General features: G+C 33.0%; 1 protein-coding gene across 11 annotated transcripts in view; it reads right to left on the reverse strand.

The window, feature by feature from the left end:
• The window catches only part of KIF21A (kinesin family member 21A), a 146631-nt gene that overhangs the window by 59293 nt on the left and 67449 nt on the right, over positions 1–19889 (reverse strand). For all 11 annotated transcript variants that reach the window (XM_081310709.1, XM_081310713.1, XM_081310712.1 and 8 more), the window contains exons 2-10: positions 11668–11890; positions 11362–11544; positions 10320–10469; positions 9493–9627; positions 8938–9105; positions 7087–7202; positions 3431–3626; positions 2824–3013; positions 2365–2428 (exon numbers count right to left, since the gene is read on the reverse strand). In XM_081310709.1, the coding sequence (XP_081166835.1) occupies positions 2365–2428; positions 2824–3013; positions 3431–3626; positions 7087–7202; positions 8938–9105; positions 9493–9627; positions 10320–10469; positions 11362–11544; positions 11668–11890 (1425 nt within the window). The remainder of the gene's footprint in view (positions 1–2364; positions 2429–2823; positions 3014–3430; positions 3627–7086; positions 7203–8937; positions 9106–9492; positions 9628–10319; positions 10470–11361; positions 11545–11667; positions 11891–19889) is intronic.

The raw sequence follows: 19889 nt of genomic DNA on the forward strand, positions 1-19889 counted from the left end.
ACTCAAAAATACAAGGATTTAAAAAATAACATGACAGGCTGGGGCTGGGGCTCAGTAGTATAGTGCTCACCTAGCACATGCAAGGCCCTGGGTTTGATCTTCAGTGCCACATAAAAAATAAATAAATAAAATCAAGGTATTGTGTCCAACTATGACAAATAAATAAATAACATGACATGACATGGAAACTTATTTATAGGTAACTACTATTATTTTATGATACAATGATAAGACTTAAAATAGAAATATTCCCAAGGGGCAATAGATCAATATAAATTTGCATGAAGTTTAAGCAGCTATGAATAAAAGTCTTCATGAGACCAAGTTTTGACAGAAATACGGATTGAAGTAGAATTTAGAAGGCAAAAACAGAATGTGAGAACTTGGATCTGAACAATAATAAAATTAGACCTTTACAATACCCTTCAATTTAAGAACCTTTAGATGTTTTTCTTTGATTTGAGCCCATAATAATTCTGTGAGGATAGCAGGTATTATGTCATTATTACAGATGAACAAAGTAAAGTGCAGAGATGTCAGGTAACTTGGCCAAGGTCATACATCTTATTAATAAATAAAATCTTAAATTTTAATCCAGGTAATCCAATTTGAATTCAAGTTTAACTTGAGTTTATCCCATATGTAAATTATTTTACATAATAAATTATAATGCTGGGATTCTAGAAGATTACTCTCCAGGGTTGGGACACATCTAATTAAAGAGCCATCAAAGTTGGAAACCTGAAACAAGGTATTAACCTATACCAGGAAAGATCTGATCAACCCTTGAACTCAGGGCTCATGAGTCACATCTGTTCTCAAAATGGATTAAGAACTGGATTTAAAACCTTGAAGAAGGAAGAGGCTATATGCTGCTTTCAGCCACTAAAAGGAGTAGAAATGACTCAGGCAGTTTTCGAGGAAAGAGAGATACTAGTCATGTCATTTGTTCTATAATGAGATCAAGCCTAGTACAGCCTTAGAATAACAGGGTAAAGAAGAGGAAATAGACTGCAAGAACCAGAACATGCAATCAGCCCTAACAACTGGCCAGCATCAAGGAAACAAAGAGCTAAGGAGAAGCACTGATGGAAGAGGACCTTCATAAATTTACAAAGATACCAGTTGTGTTTCAAGGAATGGTAAAGATAGGGTCTACAAAATGAAAAAATGTTGGTCAAAGAATGAATTTTGAATAGTAGCCAGGGAAAAGCACAGTCAATGAAAGGCAGAAACTGCCAAGTCCAGTTTAACTTCTGAGCAGGACACAAGGCCCCAAAGCCCTCTGCCAAACAGAAAGTAAAAATTATATATATACACACACACACATAAAATAAAAGTTATGTTTATTTGAATAACTATCTATTGCCACATTAGGATATCTTTTCATTTGGTTTTGATTTTAAAACATTTAGGGGATCTGCTGTGCCCTGTGGAGCCAGAAACAGAGGAGGCAATACTTATCACAATACCTCTAGAATAGCAAGAAGAAGAGAGGGGAAAGAGAACGCAAATGCAAGATGGGGACAAGTTAGGGTAGCTGCAAAAGATGATCTCCTCCTATCTGGCTACTTGATATATAACCAAGGGAGATTTGAACTTAGATGCTTCCACACGGAGCTGACTAGAGTTTTACTTCAAGGGAAAATAATTCAGTCATCAGGGCAAACCATGGAACTTAAAATTTTATGGAAAAATAATTAATGTCCCTGACCTCCTTTTTCACCCTTATTTCCCCAACCTGGGTTTCTGGTCTTCTCAACATTCCCACCCTATGCTTGGGCATCCTTTTACTAAATTCTGTCATTCTATTTACTATGTGTTACTATTAATATATGATGTCCTACCTAAACTTCACTGCTTATGTCATGGCATGGCATTGATATATAGTCAGCATGTGCACTACACTGCATGACATGTGAATGAATGTACCAAAGAGAGGCAGGCATAATTGATAGACAGGTAATGATTCACTCATAAGAATGGAAACAAAGACTAATAGAAAATTCAAAAATCTGGAGGTGACTTTGTAGACATTGATATTATGGAGAAAGGAGCATAGTCAGGAAAGACACCAAAGTCAGCTTTATCAACATCTTTTATGCCTGTACAATGTGTCAGGTTAGGTAAGCAACCAGTGAAGGGAATAACAATAATAGGAGGATAATATGGGAAGAGAGAAGAGGACAGTGGCTTGGAATATGACATTGTGGGAAAGGCAAGTACCTAGTCCTCTAAGGTTAATATGTCCAAAGGGCTGAAATATTTCCATGAACAGCTGCTGTACAATAAGCCAACAAACAGATACACTATAATACTGTAAAATCCGTACTAACATGTGCATTATGTTTAGAAAAACTATACCTGAGATCTTCAATTTCTTTGATATAGCTATGAATCATATTACTGATCTCCTCATTTCCTTCACCTGAAAAATAAAATATGAAATTAAAATTTTCTTTTAAATGAAGTTGTTGGTTTTTTGGTTTTTTGTTTTGTTTTGTTTTTTGGTTTTTTTTTGTCAACAAAACAGGAGGGAAAAAAGTTTGGAGATAAAACAACAGTAATTTAAGGCACAAAATTCTTACAGCAAATTTTCTATCCTAATTTAGATGAGCAGACCATAAGATAATATGATGCAAAGGACATATTTTGTTTGTAGAAGAATTTATTATTATTTAAAATGAGGTATTTAACTTAAAATCACAGATTAGATACACACCATTTGGCATTTCTACTTCAACTACTCTAGGTGATTAACACAATGTTCCCTGCCATCCAGAAGCTAATCCCTCATTCATCCCTCTACACGCAAAGGCATACCTGCTCTGGCAAGAACTTGGTTGGCCTGATCACTAACAAGCTGTGTGATTCTTGACCTTAATGCATCAACCGTCTCTTGCATGGCTTTTATTCTTACACGCAGGTTGTTATTTTCAGTCTGTAGCATAGCATTCTCATGAAACATGTCATTGATGCTTTCCACACCCTCCTCATCAATTATCCTTTTACCCTGGGAAAAAAATATAAATTTTCTTGTTTGTTGAGGAGCCTTAAATACACGAGTTTTTTTTTTAACTCCAGAACTATACAATTCAATAACCAAGAGCTCTTTATCTTAGCAGCCCCAAGGCAAAAGATCCCCTCTGCTACAACCCTTTATGGTGCATTAGTCATTAAAAAAAAAAAAAAAAAAAAAACTGATTGGGTAAGAACTATTTTGAACAAATGGTCGGTTAGATTGGACTAAACATCATTAACACCAACCACAAGGAAAAGTAGAGAGTCCTACTTCCAGATACCTCCACAGTTAAAACCAAGTGACTCCAGAGTCACATCACAAAAAGCAAACCATCACAAAATGGCATCCCTGAATACACACAAGCCAGCCCCAGATGTATCACAAAATTTAACAACCCCATTTGCTTACCGTCTTATATTCCATGAGCTCCATCTGAAGTCGCGTGATCTCACTACGGAGAGCATTGATTTGCTGACTAGCTCTGTCCTGATTAACCATCACCTTGTTCTTGATATTTCTAGCCCGATTGGCATATTTCAGAGTGTTTAAGGTTTCCATAAAATCTCTGTCTGAAGGGCTGACACATGCTATCATGATTGTTTGGCTGAAAGTTACAAATAGTAATTAGGTTTACATATAAAAGCAAATAAAATGCTGAAATGTTCATTTTAAAATAGTTTCTTTTCTTTGAAATACCAAAAGATTGATGCTACTAACTTAAAAATAAAATCAAGTTTAAAAGCCCCCATGCTTTAAAGCCATCTTTAATCTTTAAAGGAAAAAATTTTGTATTTTTAGGTAATATTGGGGAAAATTAATTTGTATTATTCTTCTTTGACCCACATGCTTTGAGAAAGAACAAACACATGCATTTGTTTCTCACTTCTGTACAGAAACTTTCAGAAGCAATACGGGCAATAAGCTAACATTACTCTATCTACAAATATAATAAGTTGAATATCAAAATAATTTCATTAATATGTCAATATTTTTTGAAATTTCTTCCTTTTATTTGGTCACTGAAATCTTGACTTTTGAGCCAGCAAATAATTTTACACAACATTTAATCACACAAAAAGAGAATATTATATCCTTATGTTTCACAGTATAATATATCATTTGTGATTGAATGATCAAAGTTCCATAGTTTCCAACCAGATTATATTAGAGGGAAAAATGGAAAATATTACACTAGAAACATTAGTTTATGGTCATGATAAATTGTTTGGCTAACCAAAACATGGTCTAGTGAAATGCTCAGCCTGCCCCAGCTATTGTTTCTGTCAGTGAAACAAAAGGAGGTTCTGTTGGACACTTGTATTTTCTAACTAAACAATGATAGGAACTGTTGTTAGAGATCTAATTCACCTGTCCTGGTAGAAATCAGTGCCTTTCAATTCTAATCTGTAGCCTCCTAATATACAACACAATATTTGTACCATATTAGGTCATTAATAATTGTGGTGTGCATGTCTACCTAATATTTATTGCAGGTAAGTTAGATGAAATAACTCCTGCCTCTCTTTCTTCTGATGAAGATAAAGTTATCAAATAAAAGGGAGGTTTTATGGATGTTGATTAGAACTCAAAGTATGGTTCCCAGTCCAGTGCCATTCTGCTATTTATTATTTTTCCACAATAAATAAAGAAAGTAAGAATAAGCATTTTAGAAACTTAACACTTGAACTTTCTGTAATCAATCCTATAATCAATGAACTCATCTCATTGAATAGAGTGCAAACCAGTTTAAGTGTTTTCAAACTCACATGGTGAGTCATAAATGGGGTAAACAGTGCAGTCATGCACAATATTTATTAATCCACCACCAAATGGGGAGGGGTGAGGGACTCGTCCTTCACAAATATTTTGAGAAGCACTAAGATCTTGCAAAGTTTGATAAGAATGACAAAAGTCAGGAATTCGAGGAACTAGCTAAAATCAATTGTATAGGGAAAAGTTGATATATTAAGCAAAACCAAAAGATACAAATTTCAAAAATGACTTTCTTAGGAAAAACTCAAAGAAAACTTTAAAGCTATTTATTTTTAAATTTCACACAATAATTTCAATTCTGTTCTAAAGGAAATGATATCATTTAAACATGCTATATTATATATGTCATATATTAATTTATAGTACACATCTGGAAGAAAATATATCACAATGTTATCAGTGGTTACTTCTAGGCAACAGAAATATAGCTAATTTTTATCCATACTTTATATTTTTCTGTATATTCTAGAATCTTTGGTATAAACTTGTAATGCTAAACATTATAAATATGTAAAAGTCACTGTGTTTAAAATAATTGTAAAAGACACATAATTATTAACATAAATATATGAAGCTTATTTCCAATAAAAACACCTTGATTAAAATTTTTCTTTTATTTGTATGAGCTTTAAAAAATGAAGATATTTTGCTTTCTGAAATTTAAATTAAGCACAATGCTTTTCAACTAGAAATTCAATCCTACCATTTTAAAGCAGAAATTGAGGTACACTAAAAGTAAAATTAGAAGGGTTCATCTCCCCAGACACATTACTATTCATTAAGCAAACAGGTGACATCTGAGACTATTTGGCTATAGCCTGTCTAAAACTCAACAGGAATTCAAGATCTGCAGTAAAAATATTTTAAGAGTGCTTAAAGAGCAAGGAACCTTTCAAAGGAAGCGAAGTACTCAAAAGTATATATACTTGGAAAGTCATTTAACATCTCTGCTTTTTTTTAAAGTTAAGAAATAAATACAACAAATTACCACAATTTTAAAAACTAGAAAAATGTACATTTGGTTTAAAACAAAAATTTCTTTTTAGTTATAACAAAAATTTTTGATCAGATTAATACAGAAATTCGGACTGAAAATGTAGAACACTAAAAAGAAATATGCAACATGGATGCAAAACTGTGTCCACACATAGGATATACTATAAAAGAAATGACTTAAGACAATGCCAATATTACATAAAAGGAAAAAATATAAAAATGCTGTTTATTTCTATAAAAACCTTTTTTCTAAAACAAACTGATCTCAAATCAAATATATTTAACATTATCCAAAATTCTTTGAATAATCATTGTTCATAAAGAAAGTTTGAAGTTTAATTACCAGATTATTGTAGAGTATCTAATGATTTTTTTTTCAGTAAATGAATTTTAGACCATCAAAAACACTGTAAAGGGCTGGGGATGTGGCTCAAGCGGTAGCGTGCTCGCCTGGCATGCGCGAGGCGCTGGGTTCGATCCTCAGCACCAATAAAAATAAAATAAAGATGTTGTGTCCACCAAAAAATAAAAAATAAATATTTTTAAAAAATTCTCTCTCTCTCTTTCTCTCTTTAAAAAAAAAAAAAACACTGTAAAATAGATTTGCTGTGCTTGTTTATCATTGCCTGAATTATACTATGATTGCCTTAAATGCAAAAATGTTTCCAGTTGGGAAGTCAAAGTGTTGACATTTACAAAGTGGAATGCTTTACCAAAAGGATGTGCTTAGTTAATGAACCATGTCAGAATGCAAAGGACTGGAAAGTTGAAAACCAGCAAACAATTATATATTTCCTACAGTGGACATTTAAAAATTTTTTTCCGTATATAAAAAAAAAAAGTTTGAGTTTTGAGGAGATTCTTCGATAATATGTTCAACAAAAATACTCAAGAGTATTTAAAGATAGCACTTAATTTTTTAACAAAATTTTATTTATTTTATGTACCATCTACTGTGTGCTAAGTACTTAAAACAGAAACAATGGTATAGTAGAAACAGCTCATATTGTAAACTTTGCTTACAAATTAAATGACTGATAAATTACTCCACCTCTCTGGATTTTAATTTCCTTATCTATAAATAGGAATAATAATCCCTCAAGGAGTGTTATAAGGATTATATGAAATAATAACATAATGATTCACACTTGTTACTTAACTACTAGTTTATTGTCCTATTAATTTGCTTTATAATAAAAGAAGTTATTATAAATCTATAAATCGCATTATAGATTTACTAAAAAATAACAAATAATTAAAATTTAGTAATATAGAGGATAGTCATTTATGCATACCTATTACCCCCAAGAGAATCCTGCAATAATCTTGTCAGCTTAGAATCTCTATAAGGGACATGGGTGGCCCTCTTGCTCTTGTCTCCCAATGCACTTATTACATTGCCAAGTGCCAACTAAAAGAGAGAGGAGAAAAATCACATATGTTTACTAATTATAACACTTTTAAATAAAGAATGACTATAGAAAATAAAATGGAGACATGACAAATATGAGAACATCTGTTTTACATTTGTATTTTCAAGTACATATAAAGTAAACTTCAAAGTTTTCTATATTAAGTACTAATAACTGATAATATTCAAAATATATAAGTATTACTTCTCATATACATATAAATATTACCATAAAATATTAATTCATGTTGTAAATTCTTCTCAACTCAATTAAGAAACAAAATGTTTAGTTAGTAAACAGTCCTGTGAAACTTTCTTGTTGCAATATAGACCCCTTATGTGGCTAAAATATACTTTAACTACAATAAAAGTATCAGTATGATTTTTCTGAATTAGAAATTCATGTAAAAGTAAAACTACCCATAGAAATAACAATGAAACTATATGCTATGCATTCATTTTTTTTAAATAATATGAATAATGAGTCAAATTGCTGAAGTCTACAGTTACTCCTGCCACCCACACTGTTTTTCCTACTGTCAATGAGCTAGCATTTACAGGATAAGCATTATCTAAAACTGGCCACGCTAGCCTTCAGTAATACAAATATCTATAATTATGTCATTGCTATGACCAAAACATACAGTGAGGGGCATCAGGATTGTACTGTGTCTTGATCCTCCTTTTCTAAACAGGCTAGTTACAGTCTTAAGCACTGGTCACAATGAAACTACCAGATATGTCTCAACATGCCTCAACAGCCTAAACAGGAAAACAGAGCAATGACTTTATCTTTCCCTGACAACCCACATGTAAATACCAACATAATTTTATCTCCTAAGAAATTTAAAACAATACACAAAGTCCAAGATCCAGGTCATGCCCTTTTATACAACATGCAAATATATGGTGGAGTATCATGGTATTGGGAGGGCTGCAGTGCCCCAACACCAGGGTCACATTGATATATGAGCAAATGTTGAGCAAAGATTAAAAAAGGATGGGGGAACATATTTTTGGAGACCCCACATCCAGGGTAGAACAGAAGCAAAGCAGAAAGCACACAACCTGATGTCGTCAGCACCACAGAAATTTAGTGATGCTATTACTTTTATGCAGGAACAAATGTCCAATTTTATAATGAAGACAATAAAGAAAAGATTTAGTAAGCAAAATTTGCTCTAAAATATTTTCTTCCACATAATGGAAGTCTTAAACCAACTCAAGCACAAGTGTTTTCCAATCAACATACCACTAGGTGGCATGGCATTAAAGTTAATTTCTAATATAATTATAAAAATTTCATTAAAAAAAATCATTTGACTATAATTCTCAAAACCAATAAAATAACTGTCATTAAATGTTAAATTCAAAGCTTCTTTGAGTTTCATAAAATACCTAATATTTTTTACTTTGAAAGTAGAAAAAAATTTTAAATTATATATGTGTGTGTTTGTGTATATATATATATATATGTAAACACACCTTCTTCACATATTGTAAAATTTAACAACTAAATTTACACACATAAAGAAAACCTGCAATGTGAGGGGAAAGGGGGGAAAAGTCTACATGTAATGTCAAAGATTCATGAATCACTAATAAATTACTGCAACTTTTATTTCTCAGTTGTGTGCATGAAAAGATCCCCATAAGAGGATATTATATATTGTAAAAAAAGAAAAGGACAAGAGTAAAGCCCTGATATATTCCAGGCACACAGCTTTAGTCTTACAAGTCCACAGTTGATAGAAATGCCTTCTTTTGCCCTCTCGCCTGTAGCTCCAGTTCGCTTCAGTCTTTCTGATCCTGCCAGATCAACAAAATGGAATTTTGCAGTCAAGGTTTCAAATTCATTCATCTGTGATGATTCAGAAATCATCTTATTATCAGTTGCATTTTCCTGCAAGTAAGGTAAACAGTGAAAGTATTTTTATTAACATGACTATCCTCTAACCTCTCCTTGTCCTTATCCCATATACCTATATAATCACAACCGAAAAAGAAGGCATGAAGCCAAATGAAAATAAATGCAAATGTGTCTGCTGGAAATTTGAAACCTAATATTGGAAAGAACTTACTTTCCAAAGAGGTCAAACTCCAATATCAACATCTGAGGCTTTACTTATGTTGAAGAAGGGAAACCTATAGCACATGGTCCTCAAATCCAAAGCATCTTGGGTAACTGCACTCATTACTCCCTGCCCACATACTCTACTGAGATTCATGTAATGTTTAAATTATCATAAAATAATTTTGAAAGTTTAAGAAATGAAAACTATCAACTCACAGCATCTACTTGAGGACACATTCTGGTCTGACACACATGAATGGTAAAAATGGCATGTGAACGAGAACTCTGAACATTCATCTGGGTACTGGCCGTAGTGCGGGATAAAGCACCCAACTTCAAACACTGCATCATCTGGAAAAGGAAAGAAAGCTTCACCTGAGCTATATTTAAACACAACACAGTGAAATTTTACATCTGAGCTAAAAGCTAAACCCCATTAACATTAAGGAATGTAAAAGATGCAGTTTTTCATATTTTAATTTTAGTTTTAGGCACTTTTTGAGCTGAACTTCTCGGTATAATGGTGTATTATTTTTTAAACCGGAGAAAACACTGAGATTCCATTGTTTGTCATTTGCTGACTTTTGCAGATTCCATTCCAAAATGGTTACAGAAGAATACTTTGGCACAAAGTGAGCAATAACTTGAATTTACTCAATCTCTTCTTGTCTTCTGTTGAAATTTTTTTATGGATTTTGTAATTTTTCTTAAGTTTTCCTTTCGGAGTCAAGTCACACTCTATCTATATATGTTATACCAAAAGATACAAATGGATTATGATCTCATCCTTCATCATCAATTGTTTAACCCTATCTGTGAAAGAAAACTATACACACACTGCCTTGATACTTTTGAAGTCATGAAGTCACTGCCTATATTATAACATTGACATTTTTATAATATGTCCTGCTTTAAAAATATAAGGAAAAAAGATATGATTTTTAACTCCTTACATATAAGGACACAAGTTTCAAATCTTTATCTTATGCAAACTAAATAAAACGAACAAAAGGGCTATATTTCAGCTACAACATAAACGTCACCTCTGATTCTGTATTCACAGTACGTGTTGTGACTCCCACAGTATAAATTCCTCCAGTCGAATCTTCATGAATTCTTATATTTGATTTTTTATTTTTTGCATCAATGTCACGAGTGGTATCAAACAAGTCAAGGACCTCTTCATTATAGAGCTATCATGAAGAAATATTAGAAGTTTGATTTTGATAGAAATTTTTCCATGAGTGTCATAACATACACTCCATAGTGTATGAACATAAGGAAGAACACTTTTTCTTTTTTAACTATTACCTACCTTTCTTTTGGTAGAAATGCATCCGTGTATTCTCCATGGTTTTTAACTAAATTGGGGTATCCATTAAAACTAGCAGTAAAATAAATGATATTAACTTGAATTAAGTTTTCTACTTTGTACTAATACAGCTGAACAACATGTTCCACCAAGCAAAATGATTAGTTTATGGATCAGGTGATTTAGACCAAAACACACTTGACCAAGGACTCAGAATTATAATGCCAGGTTCAGTTCACTACATTGTTACTCAAATCCGACATATTCTTCTGTCAAGCTCCTCACAATAGATTAAACTGTCTTAAATTAATCAAAACTTGCCCCAAACTTAGGACTGCATTGACGCATCTGTCTTTGCAGAGACCAGCCTCTGCAGCCAGATTAGTGCTACTGCTGTAATCCTATTATTTTTCACATGCTCCCCCTCCCTTTTGGTCTTAGTTACTGAGTTTCCAACACTTTGTGATCCTTTCTAAATTATCACAGTAATTTTCATTTATCTTTATCCTTGATAAAGAAAGATTCAAAAATAAGCAATATTAATTGTACTCTTACGCTATGTACATTGCTAAAGTGTTCATTATCTTATATGCTAATATCAGTGCCTATAAGTAAGGTGTACTTATTGCCAACTATCTAATGTTAACTTACTTGAACAACATTTACCAGTATATCTACAAAGCACTGTACTAGAAGCCAACAATATAAAGTCATAGGGCTATGGCCTTAAGAATAAAATTTAAAGGAAATCAGTGACACAATTAGATTATTACCTCTAAGAACTGGGCATTCACTTTGAAGTCTGGAGGCGGAAGCCCATTTTTAATTGCTGTATGTTTTTTTTCTTCAATACTCTTGAAAAGATGTTTCACAGCCCGAGAAATAATACCCTGTTCTCCTTCAGTGATATTAACATCAAATCCTGTTCCCATTGTGTATGTTTTGCCAGCTCCAGTCTGAACAAAAGAAAAGAGAAAAATGTTCAACCTCAACATAACCTCAAGAAACAAAAATGAAAGTACAATTTAATTGACATTTCTGAAAAGGTACAACTCCTATGAAATTAACATGGAACTTACTTGTCCATAAGCAAAAACTGTAGCATTGTATCCTTCAAAACAACCTTCAATTAGTTTTTCAATACATTGAGTATAGATCTGCTCTTGCTGAGAGTCAATGTCAAACACATAGTCAAAAGTAAAAGCCTTATCCTTCCCTAGGAAGACCTGAGGTTCTCCTGGTGTGACAGATGTACAAATATGGCATCCTTCAATCTTTTCTTTGGCAAGCTGTGGTCTTATTCTGTGAAAAACAATGAGTAAAAATAAAATTTAAAAAAGAAATCTTCAAATAATATGACTTAAAAACTCTTGGCCAAATCTTTTTTTAAAAGACTAATGTAACTATCATCTGCTCCTTTAAGTGAAAAGTTTAAGTAAATTTTGAATTACTCCGAATAAATTTTAGTATATGAGATGACTTATTTAACAATTCCAATGAATTGCTTAACAATCACCAAAAGTCATGAAGAGTATAAAATTAATCTTAAATACTTATTCAGGTAAATAATTTTCCTTGATTTCTGTAAGCAATAGACAACTTGGTCAAATAAAATCTGCTACCAAAATGTTGTTTTTGTTATTTTTTTAATATATTTATTTTTAGTTGTGGATAAACTTTTATTTATTTCCTTTTACGTGGTGCTGAAAATCGAACCCAGTGCCTCACACATGCTAGGCAAGTATTTACCAATGAGCCACAGCCCCAACCCCTGTTTTTGTTATTTTTATTTTAGGCTTCCTCTCTTTATTTCCAGTGATCATCATAAGCAAAAATAAAATTATTAAGAACATATTTATCTTGATACTCTGATGACCTTAACTCAGCTTTTTGCAAACTCTTTATTAGTGATTTCCAAGCTTATTTGACCATTATCTACCCTCAGCTTAACATGTTTAAGTACATGCTCATAATTTAAATATGCATATCTATTCATATACATATGTATGTACATCTGTATTTATTAGTTTTATATATATATAATTTTCAGAATTTTATTAAAAAATAAATTAAAAATAAATACAAATAGAAGTTCTATTATTTTCTCTACAAAACCCAGTAATTTATCATGAGTTCTCCTCCCTTTACTTGGAAGACCACAGTACGACAGTCACCCCATATCCAAGGTACTGCTCCAAACTCCAGTACCTTTCTGTTCTGTCTTCTCTTTCTAACTTCAGGCCTATTTGCAAAGGAAAGTAAATACAGTGATATGTTCGTAACAGCACAGCCCCAAATCTGTCCCTATTCTATTCACTCTATAAACAGGACTATACTGGGCATGGACCATACTGGACATGCACACCAACAACTTACTAGACTTTTTAAAGAGATTCCTATTCGTTATGGAGAAAAAGAGTCAGTTTAAAAATGGTAAATGCAGAAAACCAAAGATGGAAAATATAAAATAATAAAGACAGTGTAAGGAATGGACTTAAAGAAATCTGTTCCCACATACTTGGGTTTTTTGTTTTTCATTTTATAGGCTTTTTTTTTTTTAAATTAAAACTCATGTCTATAGGGGAAGAATGAGTTCATCCACTTTGTAAAGATAAAGTCAAGCCTAAATCCAGATCTTTTGACTTTAAACTCTTTCCAGTTTATTGAAATGAGAGCCCAATAAATGGACAGGAAAGAATTCTAAAAAATAAGTGAACTTCAGCAACCCTAGTTATCCACTCTTAGAATTCCGTACTCCCAAAAAATTTAAGTAAAAAAAAATGTATTTATTTCAGCAAGGATTCCCTTTCTTCTGTGACATTGGTGTTTTTCTTTGACAAAGTCTTCGGCTGTGTTTGCTTTAATGTAGCATAATAATCAACATGGAGTGAGCCAGGTACTGTGGAAAGAGCAATGGAGTAGCCATCAGAAGGCTTGAAACGTATTCCTTAATGTCACTCACAGACATCATGTGATCCTCTCTTAGAGCAACAATTTCTTCACTTCTGGGGGGAAACTATAATTTCTTCCAAGATTCCTGCTAGATCTAACACTAAGTGTAGGATACTGCATATAAAAAAGAAGAAAAAGGAAACAATATTTTTGTACTGTTGTAAAATGATATTATAAAAAATGAAACAATTCCTCATAATAAACTATGTTCTTACATTATAAAAACAGCCCACAGTAGTAATGGCTTTAGCTTTTTGGCATCACATATTCTGGATAAGTGGTGTTTTTAAAAATTAATATTCTCTTCTTTCTAACTTTATTTTATACAATTATGCAGAACAAACGATACCAAAACCCTAATTCTTGCCAGGCACAGTGGCATAAACCCATAATCCCAGCAGCTCAGGAAGCTGAGACAGGAGGATTATGAGTTCAAAGCCAGCCTCAGCAAAAGCAAGGGGCTAAACAACTCAGTGAAACCCTATCTCTAAATAAAATACTAAGTAGGGCTGGGGATGTAGCTAAGTGGGCAAATGTCCCTGAGTTCAATCCCTGGTACCACCCTCCCTCCCTTCCCCCCCAAAAAAGAAAAACAATTCTCTTTGGGAGAATGACCATCTTTATTGTTGCCAATCCCAAAAATAACACAACCAATAACAATCTCAGCTAAATGACAACTTCTCCCTCTGTCCTATTCCACCTATCTGATCCATCTCCAAGAGCTATCAATTATTTCTGTAATAACTCTCCAGTCCACCAAGTTCTCTTTCCTCATCTACATCATCCTAATTAAAGCCATCATTATCTCTTACTTAGAATATTACAAAAGTCTCCTCATATATGTCTGTCAAATCTTGCCCCCAGCAATCTGTTCCATTCACTGTACAATCAGTGATATTTGTAAAATACAAAGTTGATCAGGTTCCTAAAACCCTTTGATGCAACACTGTGCTTTTGCAATGCTCCATCTTTGCATTAAAGTATTTCCATTAATGGTTGTGGTGAGGGTTTATTTTAACCAGGTTCACTAACCAGGTATGCATTGTGCTCTCTTGCTTCTATCCCTTCTATAAGACACTGCTTCCTTCTCAACACTCTTCTCCAATCTCTCAATTTGCAACTCTTTTACAAGCCTAAATACCTTATGTTTTCAATCTCTATTCAGATATTAATTCATTTTGGAAACTCCCATTACCCCTTTGCATTCCAATATAACATCAATACATGAGCTCAGTGTTTTTCTCTGCTGAAAGCCACCTAATTAACCCTAGGCTGCTGCTCTCCTCCAGCTTTATGGCTGCTATACTATGAGAAGCTTAACAAACCCCATGTAATAAGACAAATCAAAATAAACACATTAGTCTAAATGAAGATATGCACTAGACTACTCTTTGAAATGTGTGCCTTAATAGTTTCAAATAAATTATTATAATCATCAGGTAACTTAGTTGGCTATTAGAATACTTTTAATTTCAGACAAAGGAAACCTAGGTGCCATTTGAATTGCAGATCTCACAGCCAATTTTAGAATGCCAGTATCTCTCTACATGTCTTTAACCTTCACTTCCCAACATATACTCATCTGGTTATTATACTTGCTAATGGCACAGAGGATCTGTTTGAAACATAGATGATGCCCAGTTCCACTTGTTTGCATGGGTGGAGGAAGTGGTTTTACTGTCATCAAGACATACTGAACTCTTTGCACTAGATGGAGGTGATGGCAATTTTCTAGCACAGGTCTGAGAAATTCCCACATGAGAGGGGATGGTCTTCCACGCATGCATGCAACTGGACTAACTACACTTTTAAAGTTAGGGATGCATTTTGCTTTTCAATTCTTCTTCAAAAATTTAGGATTTTAAATTCTCCAAATCTCTAAATTTATACTTGTCAAAAATTTTCACATGAAGTACCAACCCAAGCCAATTCATCTGCTTAAAATGAAAAAGAGCTCAAATTTATCTAACTACAAGTCTCAATTTTGAAACTGTTATTCATTATTGGGATTACATAGAAATAAAATATAACAGTCCTCCTGAGAAATAGCAAACAAAAAAAAAAAAAAGAATCTGATGTTTACAACTCTGAATATTTTAAATATCTTTTTTACTATTTTTATGTAAAAAAATATGACTATTAAACATATTCATCTAACCCCAACACTAAGAAATTATCAAGGTAAACAATTTGATTAATATTAATATAAATAAATCACAAGCCTTGTAGAATTTTAATATTCCACAACTAGATATATTTGAAACTGCTTCTTTTAAAAATTTCATAAAATTTATGCCATAAATGTTTAGGACAGAGCATTCTAATATTACACAGAAATATTATATTTTAAAAAGCTATTATTTATATATTTATGTAGATAACAACATATATCTATATATAACAGATAATTATAAATTATCTACCTATAATTATTATATCTATATATCTAAGAATTATGGATAATTACAAATAAATATAGTGTGTAGATAATTACAAAGTTATAAAAAATGTAATTTGATGTACCTAGTTTGTGAAAATTGAAGGTTTGAAACAGAGTATGTTATAAACTGTTAATTAATGAAGATGAAGAAACAAATGCTGTCTTCATTTTCTCATATCTGAATCTTTCCCTCAGCACTTAGCAGCCATTTAGCTTCTCTACTCTCACACTATTAAAACTGCTCCCACAAATGGCACCAACAACTTACTTATTTCCAGTTTCAGTGGACCATTCAGTCTTCAGAATTTGATCCTATATTTGATCCTAACCTCTTTTCAGAATTTTATCCTACATTCAATCCCATATTTCTTAAATCTCTACTGCAGTTGGCTTTTGTGATTTCCAACTTTTTTAGTAATTCTGATTTCTGAACAAATATTATACTTAATACCACAAGTAACTACCTACCTTAAAATGTCAGTCTTTCCCCAGGAAAAAAATGTCCACATTCTTAGGTTGTCATCTAAGAATTTCCCCAATCTGGATTCTTCCTGTCTTTCCATCCTCAAATCAAGTCACCTCCAGCTACATCTAACACTTCATCATTTCTTGGTCAACTTATATACCTTCATTCATCATACATTGCACATAAATTCCCCCATATAGAATGTTGGTCCTCCATTTTTCTACCTAGAAACCTATTTGTAATTCTTTAAGACCCACCTCACACACCGGCACCTTTATAATTCTTTTCCTTTTCCCCAAGCTGACCTAATTACTTATTCTTCCGAGGACTTTGTTCATGATTTTATAATAGTAGATATCAAATTGAATTATTGTTTCTCCACTAGCAAATAAGTCTTTGGAGACACAGTATATTATAAATTCATGAAATAAAGCAAATCAGAAAATGTACACCGATCCCCCTACATTACACTAAGAGAAGAATGATTATAATAATCTCATACCACTTTATTCTTGCCACAAGAAAACTTGTTCTTGAACAAGCATTTACTCATTCTACCTCTCAATTTTCTAATCTATAAAATAAGGAAGCTAGATTCAATATTTCTAAGGTTCTCTGCAAGTTAAAATTCTTTTTAATTAACCTTTCAAGAAAAACAAAATAAAAGTTTCCTGTGCTGGCTTTTGAAAAGTGGCAACAAACTACTTATTTTCTTTCCTGCCATACACTATGCTCACCATTAGTTATACCATTTGTGCCTTATTTCTTCATAGTTCCTATTGTATACTTCACACTTTCTTATCATGACTGGGACAAGAAGTTTCATTTGTGAAAACATTATCAGGGTTCCTTGCAGTGGCATTAGCCAGTGAATATAGCAGGAGATTCTGAGGCTGAATCTACTGTTTCCCAAAATTGCACCCTGCTTTCTGTTCTTTGAATTCATAATAACCAAACTACTTTTAATTAACTGAATATATCGAGTAAACCAAGAGAACTAGTTTCAACATAAACTGGAAGACAAAGATAAACATAATTTGGGGAAAGGCTTATACTTGCTAATTTTCAGCTAGAGTTTTAGTAATGAAACTCAGCAGAACTGAGCATACACTTAATTCTGCTACGTACTGTTGTTAACTGGAAATGCACCACGGGACTTCAGCAACCCTGGACATTCTTGCTGGCATGCCAAGAATGTAAGACCCTGACTGCTCTTTCATGGATTATTTCTCAAGGTTGTTTGCAACACGTAACCTTTCAGGATAAGTAATGTCTTCTACCTGACAGAGCTGGCTTGCTTCTGCTTACTATAAAATCAGTGAATCCCCCCTTTTGATGAATCTTGATGCTACACTGCTTGCATACCATCCACGTAACAGATGTCCTGCACTAATCCTGATGTTAGGAGGGAATCAGGAATCAGTTTAAATCAATGTGAAACTTATGGTGCTTACTATACTGTGAATAATATAAATCCTTAGTCAAACCACTTTCCATAGCCTTCTTTTGGTTTGATATGATTTGAAAACTGTCTTTTGAACTTTTCTGTGTAATAAAATCTACCAGGGTAGATTAAAAAGTCTTTAGCCTCCAACTTAGGAGTCTTGTGTCTTCTGTCACTATCCTTGGGATAGCAAGCATGAAAAAGTGTGCTGCCTATAAGTAGAGAAAAATCTCAGACTCTTCACAGGTCTTAACACATACTAGCTGTGACCTTTGGCAAGTCACTCTCTCAGCTTCAATTACCTTATCCATAAAACATCTATAAAATATTATGTCACATCCTGATTTTAGAATCTTGAACAATGAGATAATATGTGTCAATGAAAGCCTATCAAGCATCATTATACCATTTTAAAATTCTTTAAGTCAGTTCCCCCATAAGGCACCATAACACCTTACATCAATTTAGGCCTTCTAACATGTAAAAGAATACTTTTGGGGTCCCAAAACTGTTGTTATATTAAAAGAAAACCCTCTGAGCCAGGCACAGTGGTGTACCCTTGAAATCCCAGCTATTTGGGAAGCTGAGGCAAGAGGATCACAAGTCCATGGCCAGCATCAGAAACTTAGTGAGACCCTGTCTCAAAAAAAAAAAAAAAAAAAAAAAAAGCTGAAGATATGGTTCAATAGTAAAGTGCCCCTGGGTTCAAATCACCTATACTACCAAACAATAATATAAAATAAAAGGGTTGGGGATATAACTCAGCAGTAGAGCACCCCCAGGTTCAAATCCCAGAACCAAAAAATAAGCTATGATTTGGATTTTAGGAAAATTCGGTATGAAACTACTCTGGAAAGAATAGAAGTATAATAGAACACTGAACATTACCTGCATGTGTATGTACATATACATACAAATCTATACATACATATATTGCTAAACAAAGATAATCAAGCTAAATATTTTTATACCTCCATCTTAAAAAAACAATAATCCCAAATTAGTCTTTTCATAATACTAATTAATCAAGCTTTATTCATCCCACTATTCATACCAATATAGGGTACAACAGGAGTCAATAGGAGTCAAAATGAGAATTCTTTTCTTTTTCTTTTTTCTTTTTTTTTTTTTTTTTTGTGGTGCTAGGCATTAAACCCAGAGACTCATGTATGTGAGGCAAGCAAGTACTTTACAACTGAGAAACACACTCAGCTCCCAAAAATGGGTATTTTCATTCTTTCAACATTATTATCACTTTTTTTCTATCTCCATATAGCTGGTAATAGAATTGCATTCAGAAATAAACAGAACTAAGTTTCTAAATAACAGGTTTACTTAAAAGGGGGGATTAAATTATTATGGTACAATTTTTCCCTATAGCTAATTAAGTTGAATTAAATGCTAGAGACTAGAATGTTGACACATAACTAAGCAATAATTTGTAGTTACTGAAAAAATTCTGACTTAAGGAAAACAAATAAACCCATGCCATTATAATTTATAACTTATCACTATGTGTGCAAACAATTTTTTTTTCAATATTAAAAGAGTAGCATTAACATCAATAATGTAAGCCCACAGATGTAGACAACAAACCTGCATTTTTAGATGTATGTGGTTTTTGAAGTACTTTCAGACTTACACCTCTACCTCTCCTATTCCTCTGTCCCCCATTTTATTAAAAACATCTCAAGGGATAAATACACCTTTCTTTTGTGAATATGTGGGTTGTTATTTTTCCCCACAAGTAGAAAGAGAACAGCACATAAAATGTCCCCCTTTTTGCCATTGGCCATTGCTGGCTTCTTGTCCTGTTGAAAAGTAACATTGTCCTTCCTCCATCGTTTCACAGATGGGGCAAACTTTTCCATCACCTACACGTCTTTGTAAACTGCCTCTTCTTTTTTTTTTGCTTGAGTTATTCTGATCTCATCCCCACACGACTGTGGCTGCTCTCCAGTTTACACAATAATCTGACCTCATTCCCACTTTGTGCAGC

This window comes from Spermophilus citellus (genome assembly GCF_964194105.1).
Source record: "Spermophilus citellus genome assembly, chromosome: 10".
NCBI classification, from domain to species: Eukaryota; Metazoa; Chordata; class Mammalia; order Rodentia; family Sciuridae; genus Spermophilus; species Spermophilus citellus.